General features: G+C 38.8%; 2 protein-coding genes, 1 long non-coding RNA gene and 1 pseudogene across 4 annotated transcripts in view; 2 read left to right on the forward strand and 2 right to left on the reverse strand.

Moving 5' to 3' along the window:
- The window catches only part of LOC139194098 (uncharacterized), a 37,554-nt gene extending 32,548 nt beyond the window's left edge, over positions 1-5,006 (reverse strand). Inside the window, exons 1-2 of the long non-coding RNA XR_011578807.1 lie at positions 4,868-5,006; positions 4,630-4,769 (exon numbers count right to left, since the gene is read on the reverse strand). This is a non-coding gene — a long non-coding RNA (uncharacterized lncRNA). The remainder of the gene's footprint in view (positions 1-4,629; positions 4,770-4,867) is intronic.
- Positions 24-2,102, forward strand: LOC139194091 (LRR receptor-like serine/threonine-protein kinase EFR). Of its 2 annotated transcripts, XM_070818360.1 has the most exons (4): positions 24-213; positions 574-1,071; positions 1,210-1,281; positions 1,614-2,102. In XM_070818360.1, the coding sequence occupies exons 1-4, from the start codon at positions 153-155 to the stop codon at positions 1,997-1,999; spliced, it is 1,017 nt and encodes a 338-aa protein (XP_070674461.1). In that variant the 5' UTR covers positions 24-152; the 3' UTR covers positions 2,000-2,102. The 2 variants fall into 2 exon arrangements, with proteins under 2 accessions (XP_070674461.1, XP_070674460.1); XM_070818359.1 differs by lacking the exon at positions 24-213 and having other exon boundaries at positions 402-1,071; positions 1,614-2,097.
- Positions 2,046-4,632, forward strand: LOC139194089 (probable LRR receptor-like serine/threonine-protein kinase At3g47570). Its single transcript, XM_070818357.1, has 2 exons — positions 2,046-4,070; positions 4,167-4,632. The coding sequence occupies exons 1-2, from the start codon at positions 2,339-2,341 to the stop codon at positions 4,535-4,537; spliced, it is 2,103 nt and encodes a 700-aa protein (XP_070674458.1). The 5' UTR covers positions 2,046-2,338; the 3' UTR covers positions 4,538-4,632.
- Positions 5,007-5,772: 766 nt separating the features above from the next.
- Positions 5,773-7,738, reverse strand: LOC139187633 (inactive beta-amylase 4, chloroplastic-like; annotated as a pseudogene).
- Positions 7,739-13,351: the final 5,613 nt, after the last annotated feature.

The following is a 13,351-nucleotide window of genomic DNA, read 5'->3' on the forward strand; positions in this document are numbered from 1 at the left end:
TTTCATCCGGAAGAATGTAACTGTTATGTGTTTGGTCGCATTTGCATTTGAATCAAAATGTATGTCATCATTAAATATCAATCTTGAAATTTATGGTGTTGTTTGTTTTGATGGTGAACTGAAGACTAAAATTCCACATTTGGGCACACAAAATGGACAGAACTCGTTGGCTAGCAGCACCAATTACCAAATATCACTTCCAAGTTGCAATTGGTAGGTGTTACTTACGGCGTACACTAGTCTAAGTCTTTGTTCCACTAGTCTAAGTCTCCTCACTTCGACAAAAAAGTCGGACTTAGATCCAAATCACACGTCTTCGTTCTACTAGTCTAAGTCTCCCACCTTGACGTAGAAGCCGGGCAAGTCTAAGTCGTGCACAAGTCTTGGTAACACCAACTTGTTTCCCTATTTATGTGAATGTAATGAGTTCTAGTTTTCGATCAAATTTAAACCGAAAGATGAAAACTACTACAATAAAGGAGAGAAGTCGTTTCCTACTATCAAAAATGTTGTCGATGATACACTGCTTGTGTTATATCTATATGATGATTATGGCTAATTACTTTACTGCAGGTGCATTAGCAATAGCTCATACCAATTTCAGCACAGATCAATCTGCGCTTCTTGCTCTCAAAGCTCACATCACTAGTGACCCTCAAAACATCTTGACCGCCAACTGGTCCTCTGCCTCCAATTCCAACATTTGCAACTGGATTGGCGTTACCTGCGGTGCTCGCCACCAGAGAGTCACGGCCTTAAATCTCTCGGATATGGGTCTTGCCGGAGTTATTCCTCCGCATCTTGGCAACCTCTCATTTCTCGTTGTTTTGTATGCTAATAATAATTTTTTTAATGGTCCCCTACCCCAAGAATTGTCTCGTTTGCGCCGGTTGAAGGCGATTTACTTTCAAGAGAACAACTTTACGGGAACCATTCCTTCGTGGTTTGGATCCTTCCCTAAACTTCAAACCTTCATATTGTCCGGTAATGGCTTCTCTGGTTCCATACCCACTTCTATCTTCAACTTATCTGCACTCGAAATAATTAGTGTGAGCAGTAACCAACTATCAGGTACATACGTTACTTGCTTCATGATTACATTTTAACTTCTTTGTTTCATTTTAACGTCTATATATAAGATGTATAACAATCATCTCTTCTTTTTTTTTTTCCTTTTTTTTTGTTGGGATGCATGCACATATTTAACAGGTAGCATACCCAGAGAAATAGGCAACTTAACAATGCTGAAGGGCATAAACCTTGACGACAACAAGTTCGAAGGTATATTGTATGACTTAGGCTCTCTCTCGCGCACACGCGCGCGCGCCACACACACACACACACACATATATATCTATATATGAATACAAGCCCCTTCTTAGCTGGGATCTTGTTCAACTTCAGCAAAAAATGAGATGAGAGGACTATCGTAGGATCGTATATTTACCGTGTAAGACTCTTGTATTCTAGAGCAAAAAAAAGGTCTTATATAGTGAGTACATGATCCTTAGAATGTATCCCACTTTTGCTACGGTACAACGTTATTCCCACTAGGAAGCTGCTCCTATATATGTATACATGATTATAACAATATACACGGATTGATTTTATAGAACTTCCGAACGAGATAGGCAGTTTAGGTCAGCTAGAGGAGTTGTTTGTGCAGGAGAATGCCCTAAAAGGCTCTGCTTTTGTGCCTGTCCTCAACATATCTTCTTTGACTACTTTGACCCTATTTGGGAACAACATGAGTGGCAGTCTTCCGGACAATATATGTGAGCATCTTTCGAGTATTCGACGATTTTCTTTGGGTCGAAACCAGCTTGACGGTCTGATTCCCTCAAAACTGTGGCAATGCAAAGAGCTACGTGAAATCACATTAGGGTCTAACAATTTCCGTGGAAGCATACCCAAAAGTCTTGGTAATTTGACCTACTTAACCAAGATTCTTCTTGGTGACAATAATTTAACAGGTAATAAATTTGGGGGTGTTTCATAATCAATTTGTTTTTAGTTTTTATTTAAACTGAAGTTACAAAGTTAATGCAAACATGTGGAAATTGTGACAGGTACAATACCATATGAGATTGTTGATCTTCCACAGTTAGAGATATTGACCCTGCATGCTAATAATCTCAGTGGTGTCATCCCATCCAAACTCTTCAATAAATCCACGATAAGAGAAATATCGCTTTCTATTAATCAGCTCTCAGGTAGCCTCCCAGCAAACATAGGTCTTAACGTCCCAAACCTAGAATTCCTTTATGTAGCCCAAAATAACCTCGTGGCCGGACTTCTCCCTAACCTCTCCAATGCTTCTAAGCTCAGGGAGCTAGACATGAACACAAACTCATTTACCGGGATTCTTCCTACCACGCTATGTTCCCTGAAAAGCCTCGAGTACCTTCTCTTGTTCTCGAATAATTTGACGATTGATGCTTCTGTTCCACAAGCAGCAAGCACTCTCTCTTGCTTGTTTAATCTTAGAAATTTGATAGGATTATACTTGGGAGATAATCCTCTAAACACCACGATTCCAGCTTCTCGTGGGAATATCTCTACGTCACTCCTAACTGTTGATTTAACCAGTTCCAACGTCAGGGGTAACGTTCCCGTTGATATTGGCAACTTGAGCAGCTTGATAGAGTTAAACCTGGGAAACAATCAGTTGAGCGGAGCAATTCCAACTTCAATACAAAGGCTACAAAATCTCCAAGGTTTGCGTTTGAATGATAACGTATTGCGAGGACATATCCCGTATGAACTCTGTCAACTAAACAACCTAGCCGAGTTACGTTTGGATGGTAATCAGCTCACTGGTTCTATTCCTTCCTGCTTGGTTACTTTGTCAGTAGCTCTAAGAAGTCTATCATTAGGTTCCAATTTGTTAACTTCTAAAATACCACCTTCCTTGTGGGAACTCAAGTATATATTGCACCTAAACTTGTCATCCAATTCTCTAGTTGGACCACTCTCAGAAGACATCGGAAAGTTGAAACATGTGGTGGATATGGATTTATCAAATAACCATTTCTCGGGAAACATTCCCCGTAGTCTTGGAGGTCTTCTGAATATGATTAATTTCTCCTTGGCAAACAATAAACTTGAAGGCCCTATTCCCAGTTCATTTGAAACCTTGCTAAGCCTAGAATTCTTGGATTTGTCCAAAAACAATCTATCTGGAGAGATCCCAAAGTCATTGGAAGCACTCTTGTATCTCAAGCATCTGAATTTGTCTTTCAACAAACTCCAAGGAGAAATTCCAACCGGCGGGCCTTTCAAAAACTTCTCTGCTGATTCATTTGTATCAAACGGTGCACTCTGCGGTGCTTCCCGACTCCATGTTCCCCTGTGCAAAAATAGAACAAAAGTTGAGCCAAATTGGAGGAAAGCTAAATATATCATCTCAGGGGTCATACCAGTAATACTCCTAGCGGCCGCTGCATTGATTCTGATACTATGCAAGAAAAGGAATTTCGAAGTTGTTAGAGAAACTGCCTCACTACATCAAGTTCTTTGGAGAAGAGTTTCGCGCCTGGAACTTGTAAGGTCAACAAATGGATTTCATGAGAGTAACTTACTAGGCACGGGGGGTTTTGGCTCAGTATACAGAGGAACACTTTCAGACGGGATAGATATCGCCGTCAAGGTTTTCAATTTACAGCTAGAAGGGGCATTCAAGAGTTTTGATAAGGAATGTGAAATGCTAAGCAATATCCGTCACCGGAATCTTATTAAGATCATAAGTTGCTGCGATGAACTTGATTTCAAAGCCCTGATACTTCAATTGATGCCTAATGGAAGCCTCGAAAAGTGGTTGTATTCTCCAAACCGCTCCATGACTATCCTGCAGAGGTTAGACATAATGAAAGATGTTGCATTGGCACTAGAATATCTTCATCAGGGTTACTCGATACCTATCGTTCATTGTGACGTGAAACCAAGCAATATACTGCTAGATGATGATATGGTTGCACATGTTGCTGATTTTGGCATTGCAAGACTCATCGGCGGTGGAGATTCGATGACAGAAACAATGACCCTAGCCACAGTTGGATATATGGCTCCAGGTGATGTATTTTCTCAATTTTGTATATGTTGGTCTTATTAGGAGTTATAATTTTCTTTTTATCATATATAACTAAATTCACATACAAATTTTGCAGAGTTTGGGATGGAAGGAAGCGTTTCGACAAGAGGGGATGTGTATAGTTTTGGTATTGTACTCATGGAGACATTCACAAAAAGGAAGCCAACAGACGAGATGTTTGTTGGGGAAATGGATTTAAAGCAATGGATTGCAGATTCATTATTTCCAGATGCTGCAATAGGTGAAGTTGTGGATGCCGATATACTTGGGGCGGAGGAAGATGGTGATTTTGTAAGCAGAAGGGATTGCTTATTATCCGTTATGAGATTAGCTTTAGCTTGCTCTGCAGCATTGCCGAGAGAGAGGATTAACATGAAAGATGCCGCAATCACACTCACCAAAATCAAGACTAAGTATTTGAAGGACTGTGGAAGAATGAACTCTTAGTTCTTTTTGTTCTCTATATTTTCGTATCCATTTTCTTATTGTTGTTTTCTATACGAGAATATGACGATATTCCTAAAATTGAAATGTCGTACCTGGATTTGTCAATGCAATGAGACCAGTAGTACCAAAATTGCAATTCCAATTATTCTTCCCATATTTGGTAGTAAAGCATTCAGTTTCTACGGCCAACCAAATCCATTTCAAAAAATTTACACTTCCAGCTCAAGAACGCCTGTCATGGGAACACAAGGTTATTTCAGTCAAAATATCAGGAAGTTATTCCAGCTCAAGGCAGTGAGGCTGCTCCTCTAGGTAGTTCAATAAACTTACTGGTAAGTTGGGTTTTTTGGCTGCTTTACCAATTTGTGCTCATCTCTTTAACAAAAGGAACGAAGTTACTCCAATTTTCAGAACATGCAAAGCAGCTCCATGATGAGACAGAAGTGAAGCAACAGGATCATAACCATCTCTAACAGCAGTGTTGTAGTATCCTGCTGTAAGTTCAGCAGGGTGTGCTATCGCCTGATACCACCAAATTTAGCCGCCAATATAATTGAAGTTTGCTTGTTTTCTTGATATTTCTTCAGAATGTTAGCTGCCTTTGCAAGAATATCATCTGCATGATGGAGCAACCTACCACTGTACCATTCTTACAACGGGTCAAGCCACTGTCAGATCTCCTAAGCTCCACAGTGTTTTCCAATAAGTTTAATCATGTTATGCCAAGTATCGCAGGATAAAGAACCATAATATAATTTAATTTTCCACTTATACTCCATAATTGTCCTTAGTTTACTAACCAGTACATGCTATGATGATTTTTTTTTCCTCTCTAGAAGGCAAGCATCAATGCATTTTCATTCTTAATCAAATTGGAATAACTTAGTGCAGTTTCTTAAAAACCCGTTCCCATGTCATGACTTCATATTAAATCATTAAAACATATCTACTTTTTAATTATGTTGCGTAAGAGTAGTTAAGACTTAAGTAGCAAACAGTCTGCAAGTAGAACCCCTAGAAGCAAATAGAGTTAGTTATAAGAAAAGTTCCAGTAAAGATTGAAAATACATATTGCAGGCCCATGTTGTTTACATGCATCTACCCAGAAATGTTGCATGGCTAAAGAAACACAACTTCATTTCAGCATTTGAATTTTATTCTAAGTGGTAGTTCGAGGATGAAATGTCCATGAACAGAACGATAAAAGCAATTATGTCATGCAAGTTACACTAGGCTTTAGCTATGCAGAAACTTTTCATGGGAAATAATTAAGCAAGCTGCTTTCATCAGTTTCATACAAGGAAAAAACACCCATAATCAGAAAGAAAGCTTTCCTCTCCCTCTCCAAAGAAAGGGACTTCAGATGGGAGACTGTTGTAACACCAGCCTTTTGTGGTCCCTTCTCTTCCCACTGAGGTTTTCCTTCCTTGCGTGCAGCCATCTTTAGGTCACCCATCCTAAAAGGAACAAGGTTGTAAATAGTAAAAATTCAATAGCAACCAAATTTCCATCAGAGGAATGAAAGATTTTTAACATACATGTACTTGTCATAGCACTGGAATTCACCGATTCCAGGAAACTTCATCTACCATCACCAAAAGGATGTGCAGGATATCTGTGTGAGCAATGTAACAATGTTGCATAAGAAATCATTGGACTGGCTTCATACTCGTAGTTCTAGTGTAACTGTAACATACTTAAGTTAACCAGAAGGACCAAGACCAACACTAATTTCTTCTATTACAGTTCCGATTAAGAATTCAAATTTCTTAGCAAAACTTGACATGAAATCTTCATAACATTGGAGGGCAGTCCGTCCGCAAAAGAGAGGAACATGGTCAACTCCCAGTGTAAGATAATCTTCATTGGAAAATCCATTTTGGTCCCAATAATATATATGCTTATTCTGATCACCAATCTGGGAGGTAAAAAAGAAGAGGTCAACTTTCTTTATCTAGATTCAAGATTCAAACTGATAGGTGTGTAATGAAGGCCAGACTATAGTTTTTCTTTCACATCCCTTTGCATTGATAAACTTTTTAAGTACATCAAAGCTAAAATCAAGTATGCTAATGGGGAGGACAGTACCATAGCACGTTGCAGAGCACGAAACTGAAGAAACATTGATATTATCTCTAGTCATCCAAATGGGTTATGTTTCTTAAAGTATGACCGGGTAAATTAAGCATTCCAATACAGCCATGTGCATTGTACCAGACTAATAACTTCAAATGGATTTCAAAATTTCAAAGAAGACAAACCTCTATGATCCAAAGTGGAAAAGTAACACCCCCTTTTCTGCTAGAAGAAGAGTTAACGTTTGAGTGAAAAGACAAGGCAACATGCAACTTCAAACCCAACCTGAGTCAGAAATCAGTTTGAAAAGCTCTTCATATAGAGACCAATCATATGCAAGAGGAGAGAAACGCTTTATGATTCCCCACCAAACGCTCTACGCTCTACGATTCCGTGGACACCTGCCAACTTGAGAGCTTCTAGAGCTACAGTTAAGGCCTTGATTCTGAAACAACAATAAATCGAGCAACATGTAAGGAGTTTCTGTCTCACTTGAAAGGAAACTGAATTAAAAATAAATAAATTTTGAAACATTTTGAAACGTACATTTATATAACTTGAATTGGGAAGAGATCAAAATAGTTAGCTGCAACCTTGTAGGTAATCATACTCTAAAGAGTAAAAAAGGTCGTACCCAGTGCACAAGGCTCCCGCTTTACGCAGGGTCTGGGAGAGGTGAATATCGGCTAGCCTTACCCCATTTATGGAGAGGCTGCTCCCAAGTCTCGAACCCGAGACCTACCGCTCATGGGCGAAGGCCCTTGCCATCACACCAAGTGCGACCTCTCCGTCATTTAAAAGAGTATAACAATTAAATTAAGAATGAAAATGCATCATAGCCTCATCAACAGAAAGTCATAATCAAACTTACTTCCTAATCCTTGGACGCCCCTTACCATCACTGCAGAAGGCATCGACAGGCATCATCACATATATCGGAATTCTCTTATCTCGGGAAAATGGCATGCAACAAATCATCTAATTATCACACAGACACATTTATACGATCCAATTTGAACATTCAAAAGCAATAAACTCTACAGAACTGAACCTAGTCAAATCAATTAAAAGCATTCGCGTCTAAATTTCATTGTTTTGAATTTATCAGCAACCCAACTGAACCTAGTCAAGTATTCACTTCAGTAAACTCTACAGAAGCTCAAAAATTTTATAAATTTTCCTGCGTTTTCTCGGGAACCAAACAGACCGTGCAACTCAAAAGAAAACGGAAAAAAACCGTAATTGTGTGAGATAAACCTGAGAATACTGTTTCCGGCAAGAGGTGGGCTGCGGCGAGTGAAGAGGCCTTTTTTAAAGACGGGAAGGGTCGAAACGTTTAGGAGGAGGTTTCGGCGGTCGGGCTTGTCGTCGAAACTGACTTCTCTGAAGCAGAAGAAGCTCCTCCCCGCTGTTGTGCATTTGCAGACGACTGCTATTGATAGGATCACAAATCTCAGGACACTATTCAACCTGCAAGCAGCAATAGTAATGGCAAACGGAGAAGATGAAGTAGAAGGGAGCAGGACTCCAATATATCTTTTTGTGTTTGTCTTTCTCTTGTAAATTCTGATCTGCTACAATTCAAGGGCTCAGCTCCTTTTATAGACTTTACATTTTTAATGCCAGCTGGCATTTCTAACATACTTCACTAAATGACAACAATAAGCCTAACATATCCAATATTAAACTCCTAATAGTGATTAAGCCAATCACTAAATCCTAAGTTCATAACATTGCCCTTCCCTTGAAAGACAACCTTGTCCTCAAGGTTAGGATTAGCAATTGAAATCTGGAACTGTTTGCAGTGAAATTCAATTAAGGAGCCTTGCAACCGAAGTGTGAATTTGTTATTCTTGGAAGGAAGGTGAGAATTCATCTGAGCCAATACTGCTTTTGGGGAGAGTTTCTGCACTAGAACTTCCTTAGTGCTCAGTAGCAAGGTGGTGGAAGGCTCAACTTTGAGAGCTAAGGAAGAAGCATAAGAACTTGCAGCGCCACACTTGTGAAAAGGCATGTTTGCAATTCAACTGCAACCACTGCCCTCTGTTCAACATCAAAACTTTTCAATGGTAGTTCCCTTTGGAACAAATATATTCACAAAAGCACCCATTCGCTTGCCGCCCTTGTACTGAAAATAGAGTATCAGCTTGACAGCTTTAGCCGATGTATCTCCCGGATCCCAAACAGGCCAAAAATCAAATTTACTAGTGAAAAACAGAGAGAAATCAACATGGAAATCAATAGCCAAAGCACCAAAATTGCTTTCTAGGTGACCTTCGAGAGACCATACTAAATCCAAATAGGTACACTTAGAGCATTCAGTCCATCTCTTCAATGTATTTGTTGTTCTATCACCCTTAGAGTCATTGGTCTTGCTGAATACCTCTCTAATTCGAGCTTTAATGTTGTGCGGTAACTCAATAGCTCTGCCAAATTTGACTCCCTCATTCACAACTTTAGGACTACCACACTCATCCAATACAACATTCCTTCCCCTAGGACCAAAAGTAAGGCCAATAACACTCGCAAGCTTGTCAATTCCACCTTACAGTGCATGTTGAAAATGCTGATCAAAAGCAATTTCTTTTGCAGAGAACTTCATAACAAAACGAAGCCTTGATTGCCTGTAATTCACCCTGATGTTTTGTTGCTGATTCACCCCCCTTTGCAAACTCTCGATCACCAATGCTTTACTCTCTATGGCACTAGCAGCAGCACCATGCTTCAGGATCAGCTGCTCCAGACAGAAAATTATGGGTTTGGGAGAAGCATGCTGGTGAAGTTGTATGTATACAACCGACTGGACAGGGATGGTCTGAACCCGTGAACATGATTCGAACCTATGTTTTTTATTCGCACCTATGATAGCTCCATGAAGGACATCCGACTGAACTTCCCATGTAACCTTGACTCTCTTGGAGTGAGGTTCAGTCCCAATAAGTAATGTTGAGTATGTAGGAGTGAAGGCTGAAGGATACCCACCAGTGCACAAAATAAATTTTGGTTGCCTCACACAACTTGAAAGCACTGAGGAGGTCTCAATTGTAGAATAGAAAGATGTTCCCAAAATGAGGAAATTTAATAAGTTGTAAGTATAAGCAAAGCCTGGAATAGTCACGACATTATTAATGTTGCAAGACCTTGACAAGTTTAGGTTCAGCAAAGCATATATGGTCTTCAAGTATACCCAGGCATGGGAAAATGGCACTGACAAACACACCTCAAGATTAGTCGAGGAAAAATAGCTCTTGACAGTAGTACGTGGTGGTGTACCAAAATTGATCCAATGCTTTATTGCTATCTTTATGGCAATATAAGATATCCCAGTAATGATATTGTCTTAATTCTTCGCATAAAGATCCAGCTGTGCATTCGTAACCTGCAAATTCCCCGTTAATCCCACCTTCAACATATACTCATGGATCCTCCTACCCACAGTCAGCTGACAAGCACCACTCATGACAAGAAGCTCCATAAAATTTTCATTTGCAGGAGGACATGTGAGTTGCACAAGATATACATCACACCCTCTTACACTCTCATGCAACTAAACATATATCTCTTCATCAGCAAAGCCTTTTATCATACTCCATCCAAGTTCCAGACCCATGTAGCAAGCAATTTCCTCAGATAGCTCTGGGTTTGTAGGGTGGGAAAAATTTATGAGCTTGACATCATTTTTGCTAATTTCATTCGTCAAATATGCTTCGGTGGCCGAAGAAATTAGCACCAAAACGTAAAGACGTCTCGCAGTCATTTCTTCAAACAAGTGAATTAAGATTGAAGCAGTTGGTAGTGATATCCATCTGACACCCACATTCTCAATTTCCTTCGCAACATGATTGAACTCCACATTTTTAAATTGGGAAAAGCTCTTTCCCAATTTGTGGTCCACTTGTAGCATATTGGTGACATGTAGCAGAGATTCCTTGAAATTATATTATATATTATACCTATACTAAAACCCCAAAACCGTGCTACTGTTCACAGACAGTGCACGGATGAAGATGTCCTCCATTTTGATGTTGTTGTTCCGTTTCGTTGAGCTTTTTGTACAGTAAAATTACACCAGTGCCCTTTGTTTGGTTGTCTTTGACGGAATTGGACTTCGTTTCACTTTTTTTTTTATGGTTGTATTTGTTTTTGCTACAGTTGCAGCACAGTTTTGTTAGGCCCACGTGTTGGTCATCGCGTGGTACTTTGTTTGGGTTTTATTTTGTTTCGTTTTGTTTCCTCTCATTTTCAACTTTGCTTCACTGTCGCTTTCACCCGTTTTGTTTCCTCTCGGTCGTTCTCACAGCTTAAATCCTTTTTGCCTAAAAAATTCCTGCTTCGGGTCGTCGCAAATTTTTGTGTTGTTGCTTTCAGTCAGTGTTTTGTGCAATTCTGTAGCTTGCGGTTGCTCAGAAAATACGAAATCAATGTAAGGTTTTTATTTGCACCCTGCGAAGACATCTGTATTTAAGGTGAAGAGTTTTGAAATTATGTGCTTTTAATTCGATGGATAGTGTGCTTGCTTATTGTTAATTATTTTTATTTCGTTTTGAAGTTGTTAGTTTATCTTTTGTGCATCTAAGTATATGATTCAATGTTTTAGACTGGATTTTTGTGGTTTTGAGTTTGTGGGTTTTTTTGGGTGCATGAGAAAATGTTATCCAATGGTTTGATTCAATATTTTTCTTCAATCTGTTGCAACTTTGCTGTCGCTGCGCCCCTTTGTCAAACTTTGTTTTCCATTTTTTATTTTTCTGTGCTGCTTTTGTAAAATTGAAGTAGGAGTTTGACGGATGTTGATGAATCCCGCAGTTTATCGGCGAAGAGAACAACACCTTTTATAATGTTTGTAGTCATTTATCCACAGATTCATAAAGTGGTGTTATTTTTATGGAGGATGGTTGTTAATCTTTTGTATTGTTAATTTCGCAGCGTGTGGGTTGCTCAGAGACCACCGGGTTATGCTTTTGTTCACTTGGATCACAGTAGAGATGCAAAGGATGCAATTGGTGAATTAGATGGTATGTTTAGTATTTGGTTGTTGATTTTTAATATGGGGTTTTCTTAGTTTATATCATTCGAATCCAGCATAAGGGAGAAGCATAAGTTCATCGGCAACATTGTTTGTGAAGTAGCATAATTAGATGGTATCTGTTTTGAGATGCATATTTCAAAATCTTCCTTATGCAACCTATGATTTTTCACGAATTATATGTGTTCAACTAGGTCTAGGTTTCTTCTTTATATAATGTGGTTGTCACCTTCGTTGGAATTTCTTCACTTTTTGACATATGAGATATCTCAATCAAAATAATGCTCATCATATAACTTATAATTTAGTAGAACAATATTGATATCGTTGCTTGAGTTGTGAGCATTCTGTTTTCCTCTTCTAGAATTGTGACTTGCGATCTTGCTTTTTATGATTCACTATGTTGATGCACAAAACCGGAGGTCTTGGAACAACGTAAATCTGACCGTGAATCTGCAAGAAAGTAAATAACACAAGATGTATCGTGGTTCACCCCAATGTTTGGGCTACGTCCACACTGATTATTGTATTTCTGAGAGGATTGTGAGGGAGAGAGTGTGAGAGCCTCTGTAATGAGAGTGAGGCTTTGAGAGGGGTAAGAAGGCTTAAGAAATGGCCTCCCCTAATTGTGAGGGTGAGGAGTCATTTTATAGAATAAGGGCTCCTCACTTATTACATATTTGCCCCTTTCTTTATTACATAATTACATTTAAGTCTCCCGAGTATTTGTACGAGATCTAAATACGGAGGCCCTAAATATTGTATAAACATGCTATTTTATTTTTTTATGTTAATCCTTTACTTATGCATTGATGGGTAAGTCTTTGGTTTTGTTTTTTGTTGAGCTTTTTAATTAGCCTAGGCTAGCTGTCCATTCCTAATGGATGAGTTTGGTTTATGGATTAAAAAGGCAATTTCTAACTATGACATCTAAGAAAAGTAGTCTTTTTTCTCCTTTTCAGCTTATTAAACATGATTGTGTTTATGTTTTTAATTTGTCTGTTTGCAGTGTGGGAAAATTATTATTATCTCCTTGACTCTACAATTTACTGCCTGCTGCACAAGTGTTTGACGTTTTGTTCCGCTTTCGGTAAGTAATGTTTGTGTTTTTGTAATATGTGGTTTCTTTTTTAGTCTTCCCTTTTGAATCATTACTTTGCTGCTTTTATCAAACGTTCCCTATTTGATAATAATTTGGGAGAGCAATTTAGGTTTCTCTTTCAACGGCAAATATACCTTTTGGGATAGATACTTGGATTCCGGTTTTTAATCCTTTTTTCCATCTTACATTCCAATTTAGTATAAAAAAGATCGTACCCAGTGCACAAGGCTCCCGCTTTACGCAGGGTCTGGGAGAGGTGATTGTCGGCTACCCTTACCCCCATTTATGAAGAGGCTGCTCCCAAGTCTCGAATCCAAGACCTACCGCTCATGGGCGAAGACAATTGCCATTCCAATTTAGTATACTTAATTAAAACTACTTTTTATTTTTTATTTTTTTATATAGGTTGTATAGTTTGTTAATTCAGGTTTAACATCTTATATTATTTTTGAACTTAAATAAGTTCGCAGTATTAGATTGTTAGTGGGGGTTCACTTCAAGATCACAATGTGATGTGCTTTGTTCTACAATTGTGTTGAAACGTTTTGGATTTCTTTCTTTATCTATAGATTTGCATTAATATTGTTTGTTGTCAAGTTAGTTCTTTTCC

The sequence above is a fragment of the Malus domestica genome, chromosome 03 (genome assembly GCF_042453785.1).
Source record: "Malus domestica chromosome 03, GDT2T_hap1".
NCBI lineage: Eukaryota > Viridiplantae > Streptophyta > Magnoliopsida > Rosales > Rosaceae > Malus > Malus domestica.

Coding starts and splice junctions, on each gene's coding strand:
- LOC139194091 (XM_070818359.1), top strand. CDS start 423: ATGAGTTCTAGTTTTCGATCAAATTTAAACCGAAAGATGAAAACTACT. Junction 1,072..1,209: donor GAGCAGTAACCAACTATCAG/GTACATACGTTA, acceptor CATATTTAACAG/GTAGCATACCCAGAGAAATA. Junction 1,282..1,613: donor TGACGACAACAAGTTCGAAG/GTATATTGTATG, acceptor TTGATTTTATAG/AACTTCCGAACGAGATAGGC.
- LOC139194089 (XM_070818357.1), top strand. CDS start 2,339: ATGAACACAAACTCATTTACCGGGATTCTTCCTACCACGCTATGTTCC. Junction 4,071..4,166: donor AGTTGGATATATGGCTCCAG/GTGATGTATTTT, acceptor CAAATTTTGCAG/AGTTTGGGATGGAAGGAAGC.